The sequence below is a fragment of the Propithecus coquereli genome, unplaced genomic scaffold, assembly GCF_000956105.1.
Source record: "Propithecus coquereli isolate 6110/MARCELLA unplaced genomic scaffold, Pcoq_1.0 Scaffold487, whole genome shotgun sequence".
Classification (NCBI taxonomy): Eukaryota; Metazoa; Chordata; class Mammalia; order Primates; family Indriidae; genus Propithecus; species Propithecus coquereli.
The window spans coordinates 570,516-584,764 of NW_012150696.1; the positions used below are offsets into that span (position 1 = coordinate 570,516).

The 14,249-nt window shown below is 35.8% G+C and overlaps 1 protein-coding gene across 1 annotated transcript in view; it reads right to left on the reverse strand.

Annotated features, from left to right (window-relative positions):
* Positions 1–14,249, reverse strand: part of LRP6 (low density lipoprotein receptor-related protein 6) — a 189,547-nt gene that overhangs the window by 87,631 nt on the left and 87,667 nt on the right. The window contains exons 4-7 of the mRNA XM_012655785.1: positions 10,499–10,695; positions 8,586–8,717; positions 5,634–6,030; positions 4,514–4,685 (exon numbers count right to left, since the gene is read on the reverse strand). Coding sequence (XP_012511239.1) covers positions 4,514–4,685; positions 5,634–6,030; positions 8,586–8,717; positions 10,499–10,695 — 898 coding nt within the window. The remainder of the gene's footprint in view (positions 1–4,513; positions 4,686–5,633; positions 6,031–8,585; positions 8,718–10,498; positions 10,696–14,249) is intronic.

Consider the following 14,249-nt stretch of genomic DNA (forward strand, 5'->3'; position numbering starts at 1 on the left):
ATGCTTTCTTATTTATTATTGAGAGGCACCAGAACAGAACACTAGAGTAAAAACTGGGGGGTGGTGGAAGCACAATGCAAACAAGTAAACTAGAAAGTTTGTTGGTAAAAGGCCATGAAGTCATTTCGGCATAATGAAGAGGAGAAATAAACAAGTACCAGCAAGTACCTTTTAAATAACACCTACAAATAAGTGGCCACTACCAACCGACAAGGAGGGAAAGCAGACATATCCTCACACACACATTATTATATTAAAGCCACAATACCACAACCAATACCACAACTGTTTTGTTTTTTTTTAATGTGACATCATTAGAATGCCCTATGTTCAATCTCTCTTTTTGGAAGTTTACTGTAAACCCGAGGTAAACCTATTCACTGTTTCTATAACTCTGTACAACTAAAAAAATCAAGTAAAAAAACCCCTCAGTTCCCCCATTCGTTCTTCCTAGTCTTCAGACCCAACTCCCTCGTGTAGCCAGCATCTTGTCACATCACCACTTACAAGAGGAGGAAATGAGAAGTTGATCTAAGGACTCAATTAAGGGAGCAGATATAACAGATGAATGACCATGTGATCACGGTCCCATGTGATCCACTCAAAACACAAGGGCTTACTATGTCTTACGTTGCTACATAGTAACTTACCAAATAGCTATCTTTTCCTCTCAAATGTACTATTAGGTTATTAAGCATGAAATGTCCAATTTCCCTAAGTTTTGACAGTTGATATCTCTGACATTTCCCTTTGACCTTTCTAGTTTTATTTTTATTGTGAAGTCTTTCAGTCTTTCAAAGGCATGTTTTGGCTTGTGATTATCTTTCAAAATTTCTTTAAGAGCAATTTTTGTGAAACATGGGTAAGTCAAAAATTAGTGTTATTTTCTAATATGAGTTGTTGTGGAACCAATGCAGTGCAGACAGCTCGAAATAACAAAGTGTTCGGGAAGGATGTGGCTGATGAACATACAGTACGTCGATGGTTTGAGAAGTTCCCTTCTGGTGATTTTAATCTTGAAAATGAGCCACATGGGCAACCTGAGACCAAGGTGGATAATGATGAGCTGAAAGCTGTAGTGCAAGCGAATCCATCTCAACCTAGGCGGGAATTAGCAGCAAGATTTAACGTTAACTAATCCAACAACATTGGACGATTTGAAACAAATCGGAAAGTTAAAGAAGCTGGATAGATGGGTTCTGCATGAATTAAATGAGCATCAGAAGAGAAATTGTCTTAAAGCTTGCCTTTCTTTGCTGTCGCGACATAAAGGCGAACCATTTCTACACCGTACTGTTCTGTATGATGAAAAATGGATCTTTTTGACAATCACAAGCATTCAGCACAATGGTTGGATAAAGATGAAGTGGCGAAACAGTCCAAAACTGAATAATCATTAAAAAAAAAAGCTAATAGTGCCTGTTTGGTGGTCCAGCGCTGATGTTATCCACTACAGTTTCGTGAAACCTGGTCAATCCATTACAGCAGGTATCTACTGCAACTAATTTGATGAAATAATAAGGATGCTTGCAATTAAAGGCCAAGATTGGTCAACAGAGACAGGCTGATCCTCTTGTAAGACAACACTCAACCACCAGCTTTTGATCTCCCTTTACTTGATAGTAGGTGGATAATATTTAACTTGAAAACTTAGAAACATATGTAATTTTTAATCTGTTTCTTTTTCTAAAAAGCGTATATGCTAGCCTCTTGTTACATAGTAGTTGATTGCAGATAGTGATCTGATCCTAGTCTGGGTAACATGCTTCCTTCTAGTCCCACCCACTTAAGAAGGCTTCCCAGCTTTTGTCATGCTCAGGAATGAAAGCTGCTTTTCCCTAGGCCTGTAAGAGAATATCACATTGTGGTTATAATAGCCCTATTCCCCTCTGGAAGACTTAGAGTTGTTTGGGATTAAACTTCCCTAATACGATTTGTATTAGTTCATTAAATATGAAATGTCCATTTTTGAATCAAAAGTGTAGTTTATCATAATGCAAACAAGCAGCATTACAATTAATCAAAGTGTGCACCTAAACTATTAACACAGTTTTGCCAACTTAATGGTAACTTGTTTATGCCGGCAGCGAAGAAGCCTGGAGAAGACGTAGTGATGAAATCGCCAAAGGCATTTTCCACAGCTTGTTAAGAACTGAATATTTTTCCTCGCAAAAAGTGGTCCAAAGCCCAGAAGAAGCAGTAGTCAGCTGGTGCAAGGTCTGCTGAATACGGTGGATGACAGAGTTTCCAAGTCAATCTTCTGTAGTTTGAGCAGCACTGTTTGTAGGACACGTGGTTCAGTGTTGTCTTGTAAGTAGTAGTACTGTTAGGATGGGAAACTAACAGGTTTTCTCCTCCAGTTATGCAAGATTATTTTAGATGAAGAGCTGTGCTCTTTTCTTTAGTTTGCGATGTACCAGAAATTTTACATCATCATAAAAAGAGAATAAATAACAATAGCAATACCTCTGCTCTCCCTATTTCCCAGATGTGTCTATGTAAAGAAAATAACAAAAGCATTGACACCCAACTAGTGAAATTTCATCAGAATCTCCAGGGGAAAGAATAAGGGGAGGTCTTCATGTATATAATTTGATGGAAGTAAATTTAATACTAACACCAAACAAGCCATCAAAAAGACGACAAAGAACAAACAGTAGCTGTGTTCCAGCAAACCTGGAAGGAGAAAGATGGATCTAAAAAACAAGTTTAAGGATACTGGTATCACTCAGGGAAGAAGGAAATACAGGGTGAGAGAACAAATGACACCACTGAATACACATGCCTAGCTCAAAAAGACAGAACAACAAGGCCAGAAGGAATACTAATTTTAAGATCTACTCTACTCACCACAAACCAAGAAAATAAATCCTGTTTAATCAATGTTATATATGGTTATGTAATATATAATCATTTTTATTTTTAAACACTGTCACTCAGGATGTCCATAAATTCTAATTTCTTTATCTGAATCCCTCCTGAACTATTTGTGATTCTGAATAAATTTCAATATCTAAAGTATTAAATATTTAATATTTAAGGTATATTTAATATACCTGAAGTGGAAAAAATAAGACTTAAAAATTTCTCAGTAAGAAACAAATGATTTTATTTTCAAGCTAATCAGTCATAGTAGGCTAAAAAAATAAGACCAAATACATAATTTTTTAAAGTGTTCTTCCCTTTTGTAAGTTTTATTGCTACAGACATTCTTCTGGGACACGTGAGCTTTAAACTGTTTTCTTAAGAGTATTGATACCTACACACTCATGTATGGTCCATAGCTGATCAACAATACACAAATGCAAACTGGTTGGGATTAGGCAGGCAATCTAAATTAAGGAGATCCAAATGAAGGTAAAAGCCCATCTAAAAAGTGAGCTCATAACCTTTGTCTCATTAGCAATGCACTCCAGCTGTTGAAAGAGTCAAACACTAATTTGGATTTTAAGGAGGGGTTGGGGGCAGTGAAACACTAACAACAGGGAGAAAATTTATATAGTCAGTCTATGCAAAATTTTCTACTAATGGAAACCAGCTGCAAGAACAAGAGATGCCATTCTCAGTATTTGAGCCTCGTAGAATACTAATGGGGCATTTCTCCTATTCCAAGTTTTCATTTTAGGAAGGGAAGGCCCTTCAAGTCATTATTCCCTCAGAGTCCCTACCACTCCTCAAAATCACCTTTCTAAAATAACTGCTCTAGAGTCCAAATGTTCTATTCATTAGGTGTGTGCAATGGCTCTCTGAAGAGCCATTCAAAGCCATTCCTTATATGAGAAGTCATGTATTCCCCAAAGAAAAACTGAGACCCTAACTGTTTTAAGTATGTGATCCATAAGACTTCTAACACAGTCTCATTTAAAGCTGTAAATTTTAGACTTAACACTATCAGGGACATATGCCATTTACAAAATTTGTGATAAAATATTCACTGCTGATTGATTTCACCATAATTCTATTTGATTGCCACAAACTTAATTCTACCACTTGGTAAATATTTTTTCCCAAACTTTGGTAAATTAACCTTTCTTCCATGCGGCCCATAAATCAATTTAAAAATTGTGTGTGTGTAGCCATCTAAATATTTAATATGTTCCTCCACCCACCCCCAACATCAATAACTACAATAGAAGTTATATATACATATGGGCTTTGTTTTCCTAACTTAGGATGGCCAGCTCTTTCAGTATAGATCTTACATACTTTTGGGTTTGCAGAAACTGTCCCTAGGAAATTCAGGCAGTGGCTTTATTCAAAACAAAGAAAATCATTTATGTAAGCTTTTAAGACTAGAAATAGATGAATACCCATTTCCCATACCAATATATCTCAGAAATCCTGGGATTATGTGGAAGAGAATATATTATCCCTAGAAAAGTGAAGGTTGAGTAAAATTTCTATAAAAGATACCTCTGGCACCCAAGACAACTGTTAAGAGACAAGAATATCTGTTATCAAATTACTATCAACTCAAATCATTATAAAACTAGTTGTAAAATGAAAAACATACCTCGATTTTGTCTGTTTTGGCATCTCCCCAGTATATTTTGCCTTCATCATAATCCAAGGCTAAACCATTTGGCCAACCAAGAGAAGTGTTAACCAATACTACACGGTCAGAACCATCCAGAGCTGCTCGCTCAATTTTTGGGATTTCTCCCCAGTCAGTCCAATACATGTACCTATAGAAGTATACAGAAAATGAGCTAAAAATATATAACTAAATATAATTTTCAGATATATAAACATAAAGAATATGTTTAAGACATTTATAATAGCAGTGTATAAGCTTGTAAGAAATTTTCAAATTAGTATTTTCTAAAACTGATCCTGAAAATGCCTCTCGATAACAAGACTCCATTTTTACTTATGTTTTTCCAAAATATTTTGTGCTCCTTTCCACAAACGTCCCCTCTTTTTCTTGGTTTGTCATCCATGACACAAAAAGTTTATCCCAGTAGTACCATTCAGATGACAAACTGAATTCCCCAAAAAATTCTTCTGCACTGCTAAGTGATTCTTATGGCTCCTAGATGTTTAAGTGGCTCTAAAGCATTACATACTGAGGTGTAATAATTTGCCACTATGTTCATCCTCAGAATAAATCTCATAGTAACAGTAACACTGGTGAATATGTAAAAAGTTTTGCTTCCCTGGACTATAGCCAGGGTGGTATGGGAAAAAAAAAAGACTAGGAGTAAAACTGCATGGCCTAACAAAGTTTTGTAAAAATTCATGTACTTGGGAAATATAAAGTAAGATATATTCTTACTATAAAAACTGGAAATGGGATGAAATGAAATCTAGGGGAAGGGAAAGTTCTGAAAACAATTTATTTCCACATTTTTCATGGTCATGATGCAATCTGAGCAAAATCTGCAGACAACACCCAAAGTCAGCAAATATGGACTTAATTAGAAAGAAAAAATACTCAAAATATTCGAGGCAAAAAATAAGCATTTCTTTAACTTGAGATTTTATTCTAATCACTATATTCTAAAAATGGACAGCTATTAAAGAGCTGTTTAATGGAAACTAACACATACTTCCTGTTGTCTTAGTCCATGTTTTTAGAGACCCGTGAAAATCAAAAACACCAGATAGAATTTACTATCAACAGAGCTTCTTACCCAACCATTGGATCTAACACAATAGCCCGGGGTTCCTCTAAGTCCTCTGAAATCAAGATCTTCCTCATGGTCCCATTGAGCCTTGTCACTTCTATCCTATCAGTGCCAGTGTCTGTCCAGTAAAGATTTCGTGCAACCCAGTCAACAGCAATACCATCAGGATGAGCAATTTGAGCAGTGACCACAAACTGACTGCCAGATCCATCTATGAATGAACGGCGTATGGCCTTCACTTCATCATCAGTCCAATAGATATAGCCTTCCACGGGATCGTAATCTATAGCAATGGCATGGCGAATGTCTTCTAACTGCAGAACAATGTCTGTAAAATCTGGTGTATCCAAAGAAATGCGTCTCAAATCTGTCCTTCTGGCTAAAAGCAGTAATTCAGTGGCACCTGGAATAACAAAGTGAAATGAAGAATAAATGATCTGAAACCCACAGGCAAAATTTAGCCACTCTAAATAAAGAATGCAGAACTTCTTCAGGAATTGAAAAATAAATGGGTATAATAGGACACCGTCTCTCTTTGGAGTAAAAATGGAAAATAATACAATGAAATAGGAAGAGTCGGCTCTGAGGTCAAGCTCTACAATGGCTAGCCTTTCCAAATCAAGTTTTGATCCACACTCTAGTTTCATTCATTATATAGCTTCTGGAATTAATACAGCTATCTAAAGTATAATGAATAATGACTAAGAAGCTAAGTAGCTGAATACTGAAGGAAGGAAATGTAGGATATAGAGCCTTTGTTCAAGAAGTATTTTTAAAAAGGTAAAGAAATCTAGGACAAGAATCTTTGTGGTTGATGGGAACGTTCTAAAATTGGATTATGGTGATGGCTGCACAACTCTATAAATTTACTAAAATTCACTGAATTGTACACTTGAAATGGATGTATTTTATATGGAATGTAAATTATATTTCAGTGAAACTGTCTTAACAAAGAGAAATACAGGGCAATACCTGACAGAATGAAGGGCAAGGGAGAAGAAAAGAGCAGCAATGGAGAGAGGAAACCAGATAAACATAACACAATGGTTAAGAGTAAGAGTTGTGGATCCAACAGAACTTGATTCAAGTAGCTACACAAACTACTTTCTAAGTACAAACAAAACATCTAATCTCTCTAAGCCTATTTTCTTCATCTATACCTCATAAGATTGCTGTGAAGACTCAAGGAGATAAATGCAAAATTCAGGAAGGTACTGAGCATATAAGTACTCTATAACTATTAACTAATATAATATTATTAATATTAAAAAATGAAGACTTTCAAATTTTTATTTCACTGAGTTTTAAATTAGATTTATTTATGAAATGTTTTAAACTCAAACCCCAAATGTTTAACCCTATAACGGAGAACAAGGACACCGAGCTCAATCTTTGTTTTCGTGTTTAATGTTCAAGTAAACCATCAGCAAAAAATTATCTAACAATAAGAAGCTAACAAATGATGGTAAGCAAATTGACAACTGAAAGAGCAAGGTAAAGATTACCACTTTAAAAATGAGCACAAAGCAAATACTGGCATATAACCTTTAAGCGTCAATCTGGAATTATATAGTTAAAAACTGAGAAGAGGAGTGAAGACTCTCAACTTCAGCTTTTTCACTCTAAGGTTAATCATAAACGAACTCTAACTTGGAGAAAATATAGACCCAAATGCCATAGCAGGCACCAAGTAAGAATAACAGCACAATTCACTGGCCCTGCTAACCACCAAGAGAAGCCAGCCCAAAACTTTGCAAACGAAGGGCTGTTAATTTGAGAAACGTGATCAAAACAGAATAGTTAAGGTACTACATGCCAACCATACAGCTGAAATTCAAAACTGGTTAAACATGTACATTTGCATTGCGAGGGAGTAGATAGACCACTATTCCTAAAATAAATCCTCTGTTTTAAAGTCTCAGAGTACATTTTTAAAGAAAAAAGCAATGTTACAAAAAGCTTTTGTTTTAAATTGAAACCAAATTATTGTTTGCCATAGAAACCATTTGACAAGAGTCAGCCAGCTTCACCTTTGACTACGAGGATAATTTATCAATGCCAAGTCATAACAAACATCCTGTACACGGACTCAATTCCATCTCTCTGACTCCCTGACCCCTTTGCCAGGAACTCTCTAACACACTCCAAAACATAGGCTTCTGCTTTTCAGATTTAGATAAAGAAGCCACTGCTAAATATAACAATTTTCTTACCGGGTCTTGCTGGTTGCTAGAGAACCAGCCGGTGATCCATAGGGGTAAGAATGAAGAATAACATTCTCATTAAGAAGAAAAAGAGAAGAACTGGTGTTCTTCCAAACCAGAAGTCCCTTGAAATGTCCTAAATCAGTATACTTCTCCAACATGCCCTCTCTTTATAGGGAATTAAGAGTAAGGAGAAGAGGCAAAGTGTGGTTGTTACGTATAAAAAGAAGTAGTTTTAAACAGTACAATATGGATTTTTTTCTTCTTCTGAAAGCAACTTCTCTGTCATTAAAAGGCAATTAAAAATATCCTTCAATGATTTGTTAGAAAATAAATCTACCCTGTGATATTCCTTACAGATAAAAGTTTAATAAACATTTTTCCCTCTAGAGGTTCTTTATTTACAAGTGCTACCTACTATTAAAAATGCATTCTTTATGAGAAGTTATACTCCTTTCCACAGGAATCAATTGTGATACAATGACTATAAGATTTGATGGGGAAAAGATATAGCACCTTTTTATTTTTTCAAAAATGTTACTTAAAACATTAAAATAATTTATAAAGTAGCATTCAAGAGATGCCATAAAACACAAAGGACTTCTGTTATATAACCTTATGGGACGGTTGTAAGATTATACCTGGTCTCCCAAAGCACTGTAACCTATAGAGCTGATTATAGAGAAGAAAATAAATCATAAAGAATCTCAATTATTACCATAAAACTTTTCCTTGTTAGATAACATTTTCTTACCATCTTTGCAGGTTTTTCCATTCTCCAGGAGTTTGACCCCAGTTGGGCAAGCACACTGATAAAAAGGCTTGACTGGAGACATCAAACACAAATGGGAACAACCACCGTTATCAATTCCACATGGATTTGTAGCTGTCAAATATAAATCACACTGATTAATACCAATGATTACTAGGTACACAAAGGTTAACAACCATAACATGAGCAATGGTGATAAACTAAAATCATTACCAAATGTCATCCAGGTGTTTGACTACCAAACCCTATGCACGGAAGGGAATTAATCAGTGAGAATTTACTTAGCATTTTTTATTCAAAGAGGAATACACAAGAAGTAAAAGGAGAGATCCCTGCCCTAAAAGAGCTTACAATCTTGTCAGTAAGCCAAAATTAACAAACAATAAAACTAGAAAAGAATACAAAACAATGAGACTAAATGCTAATTTGCACATTATGGAATGTAAGTAAGTACAGAGTCAAATGAGAAATAAATCACTGAGGTTTAAAGACCTGGAGAAAGGTTTCATGGAGGATATAGGACAGAGCAGACGCCTTGATGGATAGAAACGATAGATAGGAGGACATTTCAAGTGCGGTAAAGCCACATGAATAAAAGCTTGGGGGCTGTATACTCAGTGAGATAATAAGATGAACAGTGTAACTGGAGGTTGACATTTCTATTGACTAATAGGAACTAAAGTGGAATGAGCACAAAAAATGGGAACAGATTGTGGGGAGGGTACTGAAAGCCAAGTAAGGTAACTAGAATGTTGAAAAGTCATGCTTTGGAAAAGTTAACATAAAAAGAATAAGCAGAATGGATTAAAAGAAGGGAAATTGAAAAGCAGGGAAACCTAATTAGCAAATTTTAGGAACTATGGAAAGAGAAGTATTCAAACAATATTCATACAAAAGAAATCAACATGAGATAGAGACCAGCATAATCTGGAGAAACATGAAAGCTAAAACAGAACAATATCAAAGATAACTACAAATTCTCAAACTAGTAAAACATAAAGGATCAACACTGCCATTTAAAAAAAAAAAAACAACAAAATTTTTCCTGAGGGCTAAGAATGAGAATAAAAAATTCATGAGTGACTAAACATTTTCTTTTTTAAAAAAGAGTAACACGAACATTTAAAACCATTTTTAAGGGCTCATGATCATCAGATTCCAACATAACACATTCAATATTTTATTATCTCCTCCTAAATGGAAAGAGCTAATAAATATAAAGCAATGGATGATCCAAAAACTCTTCATTTTTGGCTACGAAACACAATTTGAAATACACTCAGACACATGCCAGACATTTATTTACACACAAGTGCCAAACGCTTAACATTCTCATATTCCTTTCAAACCTAATTCCAGCTGTTGTCAGCAGTTACAACCTAAGTCATTGTAAAGGTTGACCAAAAAAGGAAGCAAAACTAAGGGAAAAGGGGTGGAGGGGTTGCACAGAAAAGTTTAAGCAGGTATTTTTTTCAATAAATTCACTAGCTAGATTAACAGAGGCTTCCATTCGAAAAAAAAAGTACTTGTTTTTTAAATACGCTCACATCAACACACTCAAACACATATGGAGAGAAGTAACATGAATAAGAAATACCTTTGTATATAAGCTTAGCATATGAGCCATCTCGATTTTTTATTTATTTCTCTCTTCTCTGACTCTATAATCCCTGCCCCAAACAAAGAGTTGAGGCAGTCCGTAGTGACAGATAGGCTACAAAATGGTTTAGGCTATTGTTTAACCTGAACTACATTTTGACGTTTTCTCTCTTTATTTTTTATTCCTCCCAACTACCTTTGGGTATGCTCTTCCTTCTCCCAACCCTCACTAAAGCCAGACATTAGAGTGCTGCAAAGCTATTCCAACTTGCAATTTAAAAATCAAGATCACTTACCATTTGGCTGCCTCTGTTGGCTGAAGGCATGGATATCCATGGGAGAGAAGATGTTAGAATGGATTTCACGCAGACCCTCGCCAGTATACTTGTTGCAAGCCAAAATGGAGTGTGTATTCCAGTCAGTCCAGTACAAAGTGTCCTCAAATAACGTCAAGGCAAAAGGATGTGGAAGGGAACCTTTAACCACTGCCTGCCTATTAACACAAAGAGGAAAAACTCAAACTTAGTTCTCAATTTTCTTCTTCTATCGTAACTTCACCTCTCCCATTAAATGATCTTAGTCCACATTAACATGTATAAATAAATCCTGAGTGACACATATCTTTAGGTCAAATACACCTATGAAAAGTAATTCATACGATGAACTCAAATACATTTTTAAGATGTCCAAAATCCCCAACCAAGCACTTCAGAATGGTCCCTTACGTGGCAGCAGGCCCCGAGTTCCCTACAAGCTACCCGGCGGGAAGAAAGCACTGCCTTCTCATGGTGAGCACTGCTGTCACTCCCACTCCTCAACCGCCACCTCTGGACTCACAGCTTCCATCCTTTCACGTAATCCATGTCATCAGAAGGAGAAAGGTAGGCAATAAGAAAAATCTCAGGGGTTACAGTTGACACTAGGAAGATTTATTTCAGAAATAGGTTTTCTCCTTCCTGGTGTGGAAGAACAAAGACCTGAGCCTGTTTCTTCCATATCTTCTTATGGTTTTGATAACCGAGAATGAAAACATACACACGAGGCTAAAAGGCATTCAGACAGAGCTCTCCCTGCAAACCCCAGTCTAGCTCCTGCAAATGATCATCTAAGCTGGCTTTTTGCTGTACTATCATTTAACTTTCCCAATTCATGCAGCCAAAAGGAAGTCCTGCCACTGGCAGAATGTGTTCATGAGACAAAGGAGACCCAAAATTTTCACAAGCAATAGATACTATTTAAAGTTTGATTAGTACTCTAGGCACAGAACTTTGCAGAGTGTCATAGATAGTTACTCAATAAGTAAATGCTCTAGAATAATGAACAAATCATGTTTTGAGCCAAAATAATATTCCAGAAAATAAATGCTTTGATATTTTCATAAATCCAAGTTTCCCAATAGTCCATCCAGGAGGGAGGGAGAGAGGGAAGATACGGGAGAAAACGAAGGGAAAAACAAGCTAATGAAAAGAAATAAAAAGTATCATATATCTTAAGAAGATGATTCAATTTTTAGGTTTTTGAGGTTACTTAATCTCTAGTATCTAACATTACCAGTACATTAAATTAAAGAGCAATATGATCATTTTTATCTAAACAGAATTACAATCTGTGATTGCACATGGAATGGTCCTAGCCCGAAGTCTTATAAATTCAGGCCAAAATTTTTAAAAATCAAATAAAAGATTAGCAGGACTAGTTTGCCAAACTTTATATTTTGGAACTTCGTGCCTACTCTGCCAGTTTATATCATCACAGTTTTCTCTTCTCATTTTCCTTAATTCTCTCTTCCATAGCAGATTACTTTTCCTTCTCATTTCTCAAATGGAACTGCCACAATGCCTACTCCTGAAGCATTGTCTTCCATTTTTTAAATGGACCGTTTTTTTAAGTTTACTAAAAGGACTATAGTTTTTATAGAAATGATATCATAGTTTAAGTTCAATTTTTTAAAAGCTTCTATAATTCACACTAAAGTTTTCCAAAATTCATTATGGTAAAACACAAAGAGTACTGAGAGGCTGTCAAGACAGACAAGAAACACAAGCAGAAAATAAAGAATAGTAAAAACTAAGTTACTTGACACTTCCATCAACCATCTTAAAGAACTTCAAATTACATAACCAGGTCTTTGAAAAACTCTGGAGGAAAAAAATAGCCTTTTAAGTCCTTTGTATATATCATTAAACAAAATGTTAAAATTCACTCTAATGAACTAGACATAAGAAACTAAACAAAAGCAAAAGCCCTAAAAGCTATATTCATTTTGTATCGTAATTGAATGCATAAGAACAGAAATCGGATAGAGTCAAATTTAAACCTCCACACACACTTACTACTTACATCATTTCTGCAAGCTTTATTTTCTTCATCTGCAAATGTAAGAAAATAACCTATCCTCACTGAGTTACTGTGAAGATTGAATGATAATGTGTGCAAAAGCCATTCAGCACTATGCCTGGTACTTAATTACACTTCATAAATGATTCCTCAATTTTAGGGCACACATTTTCAATATTTTAAGATTTCTGATATAAGCATAACATTTTATTATGTGAACATCTCATGTGGTTCTTTTTAAATAAGTGCTTAATATTGGCAGCTTATGAGAATCAGTAAATACTAAACTAACACTAAATTTTAATGTTACTTCCTTTTCATAGCCTTCCTTAATCTCCTCCCCCCACAAGCCAAGTTATCATTCTTCCTCTGTGCTCTCATAACATAAAACAGGAAACTTGTTTTATAACTGTTTATCTATCCAACAACTCTATAACCGATAACCTTTTTGAGAGTAGGGACTCTGGCTTATTTATATTCCCAGGATCTCACAGAATGCTATGTCTACAAATTACGAGCACATAGTATAAATGACTTAATAGACACTCCATGAATGCTTGATAAAACTAAATGTTTTTAAAGAAAAATATGTGATTAACAGAGCTGAACAAAAAGCAACGCTGAGAAGACTAGCACTCCTAGATCATTTATGATTTGTCCAGCCAATGGTGACTTATTCCTAAAAGTAGAGATAACCATATATAGTCTTCCCCTTCTCTCTGTTAAGATTACCAGGGAAGCCTACCTGCTGGTTCTCTGGAAACACAAGTTACTTCAAGGAGTTAGTCATGGCCACTGAAAACAAAAGTGGCAGGTAAGATCAAAGCCCAGTTCCTCAGTAGTATGTCACAACAATAACTGGAGCTAAAAGAATGGATCTCTACTATGGAGACCACAGGAAAGAAACTGAGACAAATCCCTCCTTCTAATGTTTTGATTTAGCACTAGCAATCTATGAGCATCATTTCCTGCTTGTGTCTGTCATTTTCTGCAGCTTAGTGATTAAGCTTACCCCAACCAATACCCCAAATATATGAGCTCTCTTGCCATCTCTTTCAGATTCCAAGAACCTTGCAGGCGCTTCTTTTGAATTCTGAACGAACTGGACTTACCCTTTATAAAATACCTACATACTCTCATTCACTTTTTGTTTCTGGACTCCCCCCCAGAAAGTCGTCCTCTGTCCCTGTCTTAGAACTGCCCACCTGTATGGGTAATAAATCTTTCTTTGATCATACCCCAGGAGAACTGTCATGAACTTTGACATCTGAACCTAACCTTGGAAGGGAGTTTCTCTCCATCACAGTGAGGCTGTTATAATACCTAAGAAGATGACATCGGTGGTGGTGACACAGCTTTTGAAAAATCTTCACAAATCCTCCACACGAAAACAGAGAGAAAAAGTAGGTAACAAAACCAAAAACCCATGAACTACATTCACAAGAAAGCTAAGTGAAAAAATACAAACCCAGGATACAAAAAGCTGTAGAAAACTACCAATAGCCATCAAGAACTGTTTGGTATCAGCACCTCTGCAGGAGAAATCAGAAATAAACAACAGGGCATCTGTCAACTGTAAGGACAGGAAAACACACAAGATAAACAACAATGGAAAGCATGGCAAACCAATCTGAGAACAACTGACTAGGAGAGGTTCTGGCGACTCCAAGAGTGAGTAAATATAATGACTCTAAGGTTAGCCCTGAAAAA